The sequence below is a fragment of the Castor canadensis genome, chromosome X (genome assembly GCF_047511655.1).
Source record: "Castor canadensis chromosome X, mCasCan1.hap1v2, whole genome shotgun sequence".
NCBI lineage: Eukaryota > Metazoa > Chordata > Mammalia > Rodentia > Castoridae > Castor > Castor canadensis.
The window spans coordinates 66730395-66744693 of record NC_133405.1 but is presented as its reverse complement, the minus strand read 5'-3'; the positions used below and the strand labels follow the sequence as shown (position 1 = coordinate 66744693).

Genomic DNA, 14299 nt, shown 5'->3' with positions numbered 1-14299 from the left:
GTGACTTTGGTTGTCTAAAGGATAAGTGGGCCAGATTTGAGTGCAAAAGCGGATCAAATTTTTTGGTTTTATATCTGGGGTCAAACCCAAGGTGTCCATGTTATTGAGGAGGCATCTCAGTGGGGAGTCAGACAGCAAAGAGGAGGTGGCCCCCATGGTGGGAGCCAGTTGGAAGGATATATGGAATCGCGGGGTGTCCCCACGTGGCTTGAATATCCTGAGAATGGTACAAGGTGCACAAGAAGCAGCCGTCACTGTGTTCAAGTGGCTTGTAGGGCCCCTGGGGCCTGGAGGCTGTGGGTCACCCGGTGCCGGGCTTTACGGCAGGCGGTCTCTGAGACTGATGATAAAAATAGACCCAAGCTGGATGGAGGGAAGGGAACCCCCCTTTACTGTCTGAGTCCCTGAGATAGCCGAAAGGGGGAATGTTTAAACCCCAGAGGCATCAAAGGGAGAGACTGAAAAGGAAGCCCAAGGAGGGTATATGGACTCACTGAAAGGATGTCCAGTGTTGGATGCGAGTGAGGGTGATTGGGAGGATGAGTCCTAGCCAGTCTCTCTCAGGGTGGTCGTGGGGTGAGTCGGAATTGGGGTCCCACCAGGATTAGTGGGGAATCCTGATCCGAGTCATGGCACCAAATGTAGGCCCCAAAGTGACCATGTGGAGAGGAATGATCTGGCCAAGAGATTCTTTACTGCCAGGTGGGAGAGGGAGAGAGCCAAAAGAGAGAGAGAGAGAGAGAAGGGCAGGTGCTTAAATACCCTTCAGTGAGACTTGGCATGATCTGATTGGTTAGGATCTTATGGTTCATGCTGATTGGATGTTGGGGCAGAAGGGGGATTCAAACTAGACTTGAGGCAGGACCATGACCCTGGGAAACAGAAACTTAAGGGTACAGTAAGAACTGAAACCTATTGGCGCCATTATTGCCAACAGGGAAAACTACATTAAAGTTCTTTCTATTAAATTTTGGTTATTTTGTGAATTACACATATTTCCATTGCTTTAAGCTCATGACTTTTTCTTTTTCTGATGATTAAATCAGTGTTGACAATCATATTGGATGCAATAATTCTGCTGTATTGACTTAAAATTTCTATTTGTTTATTTATTTATTTATTTTTGCAGTACTGGGGCTGGAACTTAGGGCCTTCACTTTGAGTCACTCTGCCAGCCCTTTTTTGATGGTTATTTTTGAGGTAGGGTCTTATGAACTATTTGCCTGGACTGGCTTTGAACCATTATCCTCCTGATCACTGCCTCCTGAGTAGCTAGGATTACAGAAGTAGACCACTGGCACCTGGCAAACTTTTCTTTTGATTTGGACATGAGTCCTTATATGTTCTGTCCTCTTTGTCAGTGATTGACCTCCAAGACATGTTGCTATTCTTTTCACATATTTTTTCTATTTAGGCATCAACCTGGCTTTTATCCTTCTGATGCTTTGCAAACTTATTCGTATTTTCAAGAGACAAGGAGAATACTACCCACAGGAGGCCCAATATCATTTCCACTTTTAAAAGACTGCCTTTGATTAAAAAAAAAAAAAGAAAAGGCAACTGAATAAGTAGTTTTCTTGCCTATTGAAATTGAGGGATTTTTTTTGAAGGCCTTCCCAGCTCACGATTCTCAGTTCTGTCTACTATAGATGTCTGCCAGTTCAGCAAGCCTGACTTTAAAACAGCCAGTTTTTTTTCTTTTACTATTACTCTCTTGATTCTCTTCACTGAAATTCTTCTTTTTATTCTACAGAATCAAACAGTGTGCATTCACAATCAATGCCTCAGTTAAAAACACTTATAGCAATATGCCTCATATAAGCAAGAGTTGAGAATAGTGGTTTGTTTTGTGACTTTTAGAGCTATTCTTAATTTGATTCCTTACTAATATTATAAGCTTGGGAAAATTACTCAATTTTTTGTGTCTCAATTGTCTCTATAACATGTGGCTGATCATAGTATTTATCACATAAGGTTAACTTGAAGATTACATGAAGTTTCTGGCAGGTATCAAGTGCTCAATGTACTTTGAACAATTTTCTGGCACATAATAAATGTTCAGTGAATATGACTCCCACAGGTTTTAGCCATACATATTATAATTTTCTTCTAAATAGCAGTCTATAACTAATAATTGCATTTTTAATTAATCAGCATTATAATAAAGTTTGTTTATGAATCTCTTAAAAACTATGTCAATACCTCATAAGTGATAGTCAATACCTCATAAGTGATAGTTATACATGAAGAACCCTGATCTAATAAATATTTATTAGCAAATCTATAATTATGTATTGTTACTTTGATTCTATATTCATTTCCTTTTTACTCCATTTCCTTCTTTTTTACTCCATTTCCTTCTTTTTCCTTATCCTTTTTCATAAACTGTGCTTTCTGTCCTCTCTTCTTCCATGTAGGAAAGATTTTGGTATATTCACTCTAATACCTCACTTGAACAATATACATCCATGCATGCATAATGAGGTTTCAGTCTATAGCTGACCATATATACAAGAGTAACAATATCATATCATATCATCTAATGGTGGCATAGCCATATTTGTTTATGCAAGTACTCTCTATTATGTTTGCACAATGAATCACCTCTAACAATGCATTTCTCAGAACGTATTCCTGCTATTAACTGATGCATAATTGTATATGTTTCTTCTTTGTATTATCTTAGGCCTTGCATTGTATTTCAATTTATCACATTTTCTTATAGCTTTCTGTAAAATTTGGGTCTACATATTTTGTCTTTGAGAAAAATGACCACTATTTTTCCTCTGGAATTGTTTCCTCTTTGTATCTTTCACTTTTTTGCTGTTGGTCTGGGTCTTTCATTTCCTTTTATTTTGTGTTCATTATAGAGTGACATGAAAATTATGAAAAACATTAATCTTCCTTCTTTCTACCAATAGTCATCTCATTTCAGTGCTTATTTCATTTCATTAAGAATTTCACTCTCATTATAGTCTGTCTTTTAAAGAAGTCATAGGAACAATAACCACTGTCTATCAGTCAAACCCAGTCTCCTGTGTACAGAGAAAAAAAGAACCATTTGCATCTGTTTTCCCAAGAGGAGATGAGGCTGTATATTGTTTTTGGCTTTCAAGCATATATTTACATCTTCTAAAAGATTTTACTATATAATTATGAATAGATTCCTTCACCTACCTTGTGACAGTCATATTTATTAAGTATGACTGACTTAAGGACAGATTGGGAATTGCTGAATTAATAGGCACATTTAAAATCGTTGGCAAGGTTTGGCAATAATTGCATCTGCTGAGCCACTTGGTATATCATTGGATGTAACCCTGTAAAGCCATATCTGGAGTTCTTTATTTTCAATGCTGTAACATACCTGATTATACAATTTACTTTAATAGCAATATGTTAACATACATATGACAATGCAAATAAATGTGCTAACTGCAAAAATAATGGAGTTTTCCTTTTGTTAATTGATTCTTCTGCTTGCTAGGTCTTTATCATCTTATCTTGATATAATTTGTTAAAATATTTATACTGTCAACAAATATGTAATACAATTAAAAACTTTGTGTTTTATAGTCTAAAATACTTCAAATGTTACAAGCTTACATTTATTTAGTGCATAACATGTCCAGTTATCATTCTGTTTTAGGTATTCTATCTCATTTAATCATTACAACAACAATAGGGTAGATAAATATTATACCCATATTAGATATCAGGAAAGTGAGCCTCAAGAGGTTTTATATGCTCTCAACACTCACAGGTAACAGGTAGATGGGCCAGAATTCAACCCCTTTCTAATGCTCTTTCCACTATGTTGTTATGATTTGTGAAAGTTATAGTCTTTCCTTCTCTACTTTTCATTTTTCTTTATCAGCCACTTTATTTAATAGATCTTTGCCTGTTAGCAACCGCCAGATAAGTAAAATCAATCTAACCTCACCACACCAAACCATACAAATAGACAGGCTGAAATCCCAACAAGAAAAATTGCCCTTTGAGTAACAAATAATTCCCACCATTTGCTACAAAAGATCATAGAGCTTCATTTCAACTTATTGGACAAAATTAATTCTATTGACAATAGAACACCTTTTCCCCCTAAATAATGTTCAAACACTTGTAAGGATTATGCTCACAAGAAAATATCTATACTTATAGCGATGACATTAGTATATGTGTATTATGTCTATTGAAGGGACAAATGTGATAAGGTAAATTATTTGGTTTTCTTCTGTGTGATCAGTCCTGTCCTTCACTTTTTGATCTAACTGATTAGCTATAAAAGCATGACTTATTCAGTTGAATTAGCAGTGTAGTAGAAAAAGTATTAATTTTTTTACTGGTAGGTTGTAAACCATAGATCTTGGGAATATAATGAAAACAACAGATTGTAAAAAGGTCTTATAAATGTGTATTTTAAGTGTATTTCTGATTGTGGTGATAAGAACTTTTAATTCTTGCCCCTTTTTCCTTTTTTTTTGATTTGAAAAATTTATCTGAAACCTTATCCTCATGAATTCCATCAAGTAAATAATGAGCATGCTACCCTATTCTGCAGAACTGAATTATGAGCCATATACATGCACTAAAATACATACATAAGATAGAAATTAAATGGAAGACCAATATTAAAAAAGCAAGATTTTGATTAATGTGTTTTATTTTTTAATAGTATTAAACCTCTTAACAATATACTGTTAATATCACTGAGAGCAAATATGACCTTTATGTTATTTTTACATCTGAAATGAATGTTGCAAAGTGTTCTTACAAGAAGTAGAAGTTCCAGCTCTGCTATTTTTTTTATTCACCTCTCATGCTTACATTTTTATCTTCAATCTGAGATTGTATATAGTCCACTTAGTATAATAGCCAAGCTCTGGAAACAATCCAGATGCCCTGCTACTGATGAAAGGATTATGAAATTATGGTACATATACACAATGGAGTATTACTCAGCCATAAGGAATAATGACAGGTGGTTTGAAGGTAAATGGATGCAATTGGAGGACATCATGTTAAGTGAAGTAAGCCAGGCTTAGAAACACAAAGGCCACATGATTTCTCTCATACGTGGAAGATAGATCCAAAGATAAACATATATACAAAAACAAACATGATTATATGCAAACTCAAATGTAGAACATGTTTGTAACAGTGGAACTACTCTACGGAACTCAAGGAAAGAGGGAAAGGAAAAGAGAATGATAGAGCATCAGTAATATTGCATACCATAAGATGTGAAGGTAGAGGATATCAGGATGTGTATTGAAAACTGTTGAAAAACAGTGTGGGGGGGGAAGGTAAAGGGGTAAGGGAGAATATTCAAAGGGATCGAACAGACCACAGTAAGGCACACCCACAGAGGGCATACATTCAGACGCTCTTTTGAACGTCAACTTAAATATTAATAATGAAAATCAGGACTGAAAAATAGGCACAGTATTAGAGGGAAGGAAGAGGGTGAAGGAAAGAGATTAAGGTGATGGTATATGGTTGATTGGCTTCAAATACCTATATGAAACAGAACTAAATAACCTCTCACAATTGCTTTAAGTGGGTTGGGGAGAGGGCTGAAAAGGAGAGATAATTTGGGCAATGTAACTAATGTACAATATAAGACTAATCAGAATTGTCACTATGAATCCCCTCTGTATAATGAATATTTCCTAATAAAAATTTATTTAAAAAAGAAATACTTATCTAGCCTATAGAATTATTCAATTGGGCATACGCAGAATACAGTACAATTAGGTCAGAGAAAATGAAAGGCTCAGGCTGCTTGGCCCACTAGTTACAAAGCTAAGAACTCTCTTCTTTTAGGAGTCTTCTAATAATTGACTGGTAGGGGCATCCATGATACTGTACATACTCTTTAGTTAAAATATAAAAAAAATTGAAATTCTATCTTTTTTATCTTTATAGGTTATCTTTTGTATTTTCAGAGGAATACAAACCTTACTTTAGGTACCTGCAGTTTAAGGTACATTTCACAAGAGCATATGTCACAGCTTATGAATTTTAGAAACTCACTCTTTAAAACAAATCTTTCACATGTATACTCAGCAGCTGATGTTCAATAGTTCAGAAATATGACAAGAAGGAAAAAATACATGGTGGTATTACATGATTATTTACTGTGAAGTGAGTTGATAATACATTTGTCACTTAGACCATATGCTATTAAGGCTGACAGAAGAATCTCAAATTCAGATAAGAAAATGCTGTCACTGGCGTGAACTTATATTAGTTTTTGAGCACCTTTCAATTTGTAATACACTGACAAGAAATTAATTCAAACTTCAAAAAAGTGTCTTGTAATACACATACTCACACACGCACACACACACACACACACACACACACACGTCTTCTATACTAGCCATAGTACATAGCTTATATAGAATTGATGGATACTTTAAAAATAATTCTTCTCCAAGATTCACAGGAGAAGGATTAAGTTTATCATTTGCAGTATCTAATAATGACAGGCAAATCCCCATTTTCTTGCTAGGTCTAGAGTAAAATTCTTTTTTAACCAGAATCTTTTTCAAATTATGCAAACTAATAGTTTGTAAGACTTTCTCTAACCTTGTTGTCACACTCAGCAGGTCATACAAGAGAGTGCTGTGCCTTCGTTACATGTGCTTTAATTCCCTATACATCTAAACTAATCTTTGAAACTCAATAATGCAATGTTCAGGTTTTAGTCACTGTGCCTTAAAATGGCATACAGGGACTACTTACATCTTGCAGCATTTTAATTTAGAAATAAATATACTGGGACTTTTTTTGAGTTTTACATTTACTTAGTGAAATATGTCAGCCTAATTCTTAGAAAGATGTATGAGTCAGGTGCAATTTATTTGCATAATCCTGTGGCTAATTCTTAATAATTATTTATTAAGTATACTTGTTATGAAATCCAGAAACAAATGTATTCACTAACTATTAATTTTTTACTTTTTTTAACCTGAATCCAGATCCTTTACGATGATGGTATTATAAAAATGTAGGCTTTATTTGTTTGTTTGGTTGATTATTGCTTTCATTTTTGTTTTATTGCCTATTGAAGTGATACTGGTATAAGGACATAACACTTGAAAAACATGTAGGTCTACTGTCAATCTCTCCATATTCCCACACTTCTTGGAACACTTTGAGTAGTGCATGTTGTAAGTAAACATTTTGGTCATGAAACCAAACTGTTATTTTCTTGCTTGCTGAATACTGCTCTGCTTAGCATTCCCCCCACCCCACTTTCCAATTGTCCTTTCTAATACTTTACCTTCTTTGTCTTTGTTTTAGGTAAATTTTTTGGCAACAATGAAAATGTAGATTGGAGTAGTGCTTAGGGAAGCCAGTTCAGAAGATATTTTTGTATCATAATCCCCATTAATTTTGTTTTAAACATTTTTATTAATATATAATAGCTATAAAGAAAATTTTGTTGCAACATTTCCATATATGCATACAACATACCCTGGTTTGGTTCATCTTCTCCATTATTCTTCCCCCTCCCTCTCCTTAAAATGGCTTCCACAGGTTTCAATATTCCATATTCATACAGGTACAAAAAATTCATCATCCATATGCACCCTCCTTTAATCTTTCATTTATCCTCTCGCTCCCACTCATACCCTCCTCTTTTCATGATCTGTTTTATATTCTGGTCCTTCATTGTTTAAGTGTCTATTCATTGTTGAGTGAGATTTTAAGATACATGAGAGAGTAATGAGGGTTCAAATGAAGGCACTGGCATGAGAGAGAAATCAGTGGAAAATCAATTCAATTCCAGAGATCCTGACAAGTTTTGCAGAGATTTAAGGATATAGAGATGACATGATACTTATTAAACTCAGAGACCTTTGAAGGAAAGGGCTTTGTCTTTTATATGTGATTTTTTGATAACTGAGAAGAGCACTTGAAACATAAAAGATATTCACAAATTCTCACTTGAAACAATTATGTCTTTAACAGATACAGGGAATAAAAGAACAAGATTTCATTAATTGGATTATGGTTAATTCAGTTTGAATTGAAGATGCTGTAGTTACCTCTGTGTTTTAACTGTTTTACACGAACTAATCTGTGACTATCTGTACTTTGCCACTGTCTGATATAATTTCCAGAAAATAAAGAAATGATAGATATCTGCATCTCCCAATGCAGTAATCACTGCTACAGGTGGCTTCTGACCCCTGAAAACTTGACTAGTGTAACTGTAGAGTCAAATTTTTCTTTCTGCTAAAAATTCTTTTAAATTCAAATTTAAATCTAAGTAGCCACATGTGACATGTGGCTACTTTATTAGAGATTGCCTCCTACAGGGTCAACAATGAGCTATTATTGATTAAACCTGAAACTCTTTCTTAGCCCATTGCCCCAGGATGTGGCTGTTCTTATGCAAAATTGCAAATCAAATGAGAAGACAAACTGATTAATAGACTTACATTTTAGGTGAATAATAGTTATCTTTTAAAAATCAATATCACTACTAAGTTCAGATACAGCACATGTATTGCATTACTGATATGGACCAGTCTGGGAAATTGTTAAGTATTTTATTTTTGAATGCATGCAGGAAAACCAAATGAAAGCATAATATGGTAAAATTTGTAGAGTATGACATCCCACACACCCATCTAGTTTTCCATTTCTATATTAGCACTTTAGAATATACTAAACCCTGAACTCATGTCTATATTTGTGTGTATCTGTACACTTGACCCCACATAAAATGCCATACTATTTATAGAGAAAAAAAACAAGGCCTTTAATGGTTAAATTATGAATTAAAGCTTATTTTAGTACAAAAGGCCAAATGGTGCTTAAATTCATCAAATGATGTGCATTCATCCAGTATTCTAGCTAAACAAAATATTCTATGACTGAGAGAACAAGCTTGATTTAGGCCATATGCTGCACAGATTGCCTGCCATTTGGCAGCTTGCTCTTTACCTTATTCTATATAAGAATCTTGGAAGCATGGTCACTTTAAATTCCTATTTTCAAATACTATGACTTACGTGTTCTGTTGTGGCAACAAAAGGCTCAAAATAAGGGCAACTTGGCCTAAACATTTACATTTTTCATAACCAAGACCATTTTTAAATGTGTTAATTTACCTCATATTTTTTCTTAATAAGTGGGTTTTAAATGTATACTTTCTAATGTATAATACCTGGTCATACTCTACTGTTTGTCTTAAACTTCAAAAGACACAGACAAATTGAGTTTAGAAAACAGAGGTCCTTTTAATACATGAAATCCTTGCATATGATTTACTTAAACCTAGTAGTCTTAGAAGTTCATACTCACAGGTATTGTACCTGTGGGTAGAAAATGCTGACTGATATTCTGATATCCATGGTTGTAATTTTGGGAAATGTTTCATAGCTTCCTTTTCTCATCATTAACAACAAAGCACATTATGAAACTGAGGACCTATATTCTGATAATATGAGAAAGTTAAAGTTGGAATGATATTTGTATTTGTATTTAAAGATTTACTACTGGATTTCTTTATATCCATATGAAATAAATTGGCCTTTTGGTTTGTAGGTTTAGGGTAATTTGTTTTGGTTTGTAGGTTTAGGGTAATTTGTTCAAAACACATCATACTGATAAATAGCCATTACTTTTCCCACAACTGACTATTGTAAGCATTTTGTTTCTAGATGTTTTGGTCGCAGACCTCACGCTGGTGGCCAAAAAAGACAGCTGCTACTAGATGTTTTGGAAGAGCAGGAGTGGAGCAAGTGCTAATCAGGCAATGTAAATCACTTTCTATGGAGAATAGTTCTGAGGTTCCTTAAAAAATCTAAAATGAGACTAATGTATAGTCCAACTATCTCACTTCTGAGTATATACCCAAAGGAAATCAAATCAGCAATACCAAAGAGATATCTTGTATGCCTATGTTTGTTGTAGCACTATTCACAATATCTAAGATATGTGAATGGAGAGGTTTCAGGAAAAAACAAATCTGCCAAAACATTGCTTTTGGACTTCTAACTTCCAAAACTGTGAGGAAATAAATTTTTGTTACTTAAACTACCCGATAGGGTAATACCACAGATATGTGGTATTTCATTATGACATCCCCAGAAAACTAGTGCACTTAGATGATAGATAAATAGATAGATAGATAGATAGACACAGATAGGTAGATAGCTAGACAAAAGATGGTGGACACATAAGACTTTGACATAGTGGCTAAGAAAATAACAGATCCCTACATCATTAAAAATACTTTGGTGTCTTTAGGAAAGTGGGTTTTATCACATCTGGACAAAGGGACATAAGATCATACATGTCTGTAGGATCAGCAGACACTCCAGATTCAGTCACAAGTCAACTATAAACACTTCAAAATGAGGACTTTTAGGTCAAAAGACAAACATATGTCCAGAACAGTAACACTTCCTAGTCTGTATATCAAGACTTTCCCACATTCTTCAGTATTTGCTTGATATAAATTGCCTTCATAGTGCATGATAGTATCTTATATTCATACTCAATGAATATGGGAACAACTGGAAACTACCTTCATTCTATGATTAACACAATAATTAACGAGTATGAGAGTTATTAGAAAAAGTTCATCCAAAGCTTTTATCAAAGCAAACAAAAAAACACTTTGGAATCCTTTCATGAAATTTTAAAAACATTTCTATTAAGTTCATTTGGAATATGTGATGTATAAAACAGTAGAGTAATGCCTAATGTGCCATTTAATTTTGAATGTGAATGGACTAAAAGGTTTTTAATTTATAAAACAAATGTTGACATAGAAGCAGCCCTAAGATTTCGGTGTTTTCTTGCTGCCATGATACCATATTAATAACATAGGATATAATTTAGCATCTTCTAAATTTATCTTTCTTTGTCAATGTTTTGCTCACTATTTTTCAAATTACAGTTCTCTTATGGTAAGGTAATTCATACCTTGAAACACAGTGACAAAATGATAGCATGGTTCCACTTTTGCTCAATAATTGATCTTTCAGATTTTTGTACTTTCTGGTATTAATCATATTTAGGGCCCAATGTTATTATGAAAAATTATCAGTGTTGCAATATGATTATTTTCATCGTTTAAGTGACTCCCCTCTCACCACCATCCCTCTTCATTATAACATAACAATATCTTATTTATTTTAATTGGAATTTCAAATTTGTCTATGCTAAATTAAATCAATGCACCAAACTATAAATTACCTTCCTGTTCATAGGTAGTAAGTACAACAGCAAACATCTGGATGAAAAGAGAGAGCAATTGGTATAATCACAGAAGTTTTTCAACTTTTCAATGAACTTACCAAACATCAACATGATCAAGAGAATGATTTGGGGTTCATTGAGCAAGTCTGTCAAATTCAACCAAATTTCTTACCTTGTAAGCCTGCTTGCAGGTTAACTGAATGCTTATACCAGAAACTGAACAATTATTTCTTTCTTTCTCCATTTTATTGGAAAAGCTTTGTCTATATAGAGAGGGACAAGTACTCTACAATGTTTATGGGGAAATTTTCTTTTTCTTAATTCACTTAGTTGAGACTGGTTAAGATTCCCACTTTTGGATTAGAGGTTAACTTCAGCCACAAAGGAGCTTGAAAGTGTTCCTGAGGAAAAGGAAGTTTTCCAGACATGGGGTAAAAGTGGATGTTTAAGTAGATAGGTTCAAAAAAATCCTTTCAGATAGTCTAACATGACACTTGCTTAAATATATTTTAAATCTCAAGGAGAAATATCAATTAGTCCTAAAAATATTACCCTGATAACTGTATAAATCTGAAAACTGATTTTATAAATGTATTTGAAAGGAAAAGTATGTTTGTCCTTTTGATCCAAAAATTCCACTCCAGGAAATTAATGGATTTTAAGGAAATCATTCACATGAGTGTTTTTATTGCAGTGTTATTTACAATAGTGACAAATTTGAAAAGAAATCTTAAAGTACAATGTTTAATAAATTATAATACACTAACTCACTAGACTAATACATAGCCTTTGTACTTTGTGAATATGATACTTAAAGTGACATGGCAGTATTCTTATTATAATAATGGGAATTCACATGAACAAAGCCTAGGAGAACATTCAAAGAAGTGAAAATAATTGCAATGTTGAATTAAGAATAAGGCTATGTTGATTTTTCTATAATTTTTAAACTAGTAAATACAAATAGTTCTAATGTCCAAGGTCCCAGGCCTAAATCCATACAAAACTGAATCAAAGTATTAAATAGTTGGGGTATTATTAGCCAGGTGTAGATTCTAACAATTCCAGCATGGGAAAGGGGGCTGAATCTGAAAATAAGTGATAGCTCTGATTCTTACTATGTATTTTTGCATGTTATTATGCTTTTATAAAGGAGTATATGTGTGATTTTTTAGTCTTTGTTTAAAGAACGATGACTATTCTCTTTTAAAACATAGCATATGAATGTTAGAGGTTTGGAATGGAAGGCAATAGTGGTCATTCAATGGCTTCTAAAAGCGATTTCTTACAATTCCAGGTTTATTGAGACAACCAGTTCAATAGGTTCATGGGCATATATTAATGAGAATGGCTTAGTCTTCTCAAAGGTGGCTTAAATTCCTACAAAGTTTTTGAAACTTTCATAAAGGAAGTTGTCTTTGTTCAATAATAATTTTCTAAGAAGTAATATTAATGATTGCAATTCTAAAAAATGAATTGAAAAGCTTTTGTAGGGCAAATTGTTAAATCTATTGAAATCTGTTCATATGTATTTTTTTTAAAGGTGGAAGTGAATCCTCATGGGATAAAGATAAAATGCAATCTCCTCTTGCTGTTCCTGGACCTCAACATGGAATTACTCATGCAACACTCGCTACCCAGCCAGGGCTTGGGGGAGCTCCTACCCTTAATCCACTGCAGCAAAACCACCTGCTAACCAGTCGTATGTATACTATACTCTCCAAACACATTTTGAGAAAAATACAAGCCAAAATCCACTAGAGACCTTGTCTTGGCAGGGTGTAGTTTATTTCTTTTTGACAAGGTTTAGCAATTTGAAATTATAAGAGGAGGTAAAGAGGAACTCATTTCAAAGCACTGGATTCCTAGAGTGGAGGCAATAAGGGAGGCAAGATAACAGAGAAAAAATACATGTGAGGTTATGTATCAGAGTAGTTAAAAATGTTGGCTAGCGTCACATAAACTTGGGAATGATTTCCACATCTTTTGGACTTTGGAAAAGTCATCTAACTTTTCCAAGTCTTGGTTTCCACAACTGCAATGTTAGAATAAAGCTATACAAACTTAAGGTTATTGTGAGGGCTAAAAATATTAAGGGAAAAGCTGTTAATAGTGAATTGAATATAAGTACTACATAAATTAGAAGCATTATTATTACTTACTAATCTAACTAGGATTAGACAATGTTTTTAGTGATTTCAAAATCTCAGAAATCTTTTTAAATTAGCATATATTCATTGTACAGGAGGGGATTCATTGTGACAATTCCAAATAAGCTTATATTGTACATTGGTTAAATCATCCCTACCATCTCTCCCCCTTGATCCCCTCCCTGCCCCACTTAAAGCAATTGCAAGAGATTTCATCATTCTATCTTGTGTAAGTATATGAAGTCCATCAATTATATTCCCTCACCTTAATTACCTTCATTTACCCCTCCCCTTCCCACAGGTTCCCCACATACACGTACACATACACACATTGTACCTATTTTACACTCCTATCTTTCATTATTAATTTCTAAGTCTATGTTGAAAGGGGTTTCTCAAGGTATCCTCACTGTGAGTATACTTTATTTTGATCATCCCCTTCCATTGCTCTCCCTTACCCCTTCCCTCCCACTCCTCATTATTCAACAGCTTTCAGAACATATCCTTGTAGCCTTTACCTTCACAGATGTTATGTATTATGATGTTGTTGTTGCTCTATCATTCTCTTTTCCCTTCCCCCTTCCCCACATTTTATAGTGTAGTTCCACTATTACAAATATGTTCTACATATATGTTTGTATATGATCATGTTTGTTTTTGTGTGTATGTTTATTTTTTGGATCTATCTGCCACATATGAGAGAAAACATGCAGCGTTTATCTTTCTGTACCTGATTTACTTCACTTAACATGATGTCTTCCAAGTCCATCCATTTACTTTCAAACCACATGATATAATTCTTACGTATGGCTGAGTAAAACTCCATCATACATATGTATACATATATATATATATATATATATATGCATACCACATTTTCTTGATCCATTAATCAGTTGTAGGGCATCTGTGTTGTTTCC

At 34.0% G+C, this 14299-nt stretch overlaps 1 protein-coding gene across 1 annotated transcript in view; it reads left to right on the top strand.

The window, feature by feature from the left end:
* Dach2 (dachshund family transcription factor 2) overlaps positions 1–14299 on the top strand; it is a 605819-nt gene that overhangs the window by 485551 nt on the left and 105969 nt on the right. The window contains exon 5 of the mRNA XM_074062608.1: positions 12773–12931. Within this exon, the coding sequence (XP_073918709.1) occupies positions 12773–12931 (159 nt within the window). The remainder of the gene's footprint in view (positions 1–12772; positions 12932–14299) is intronic.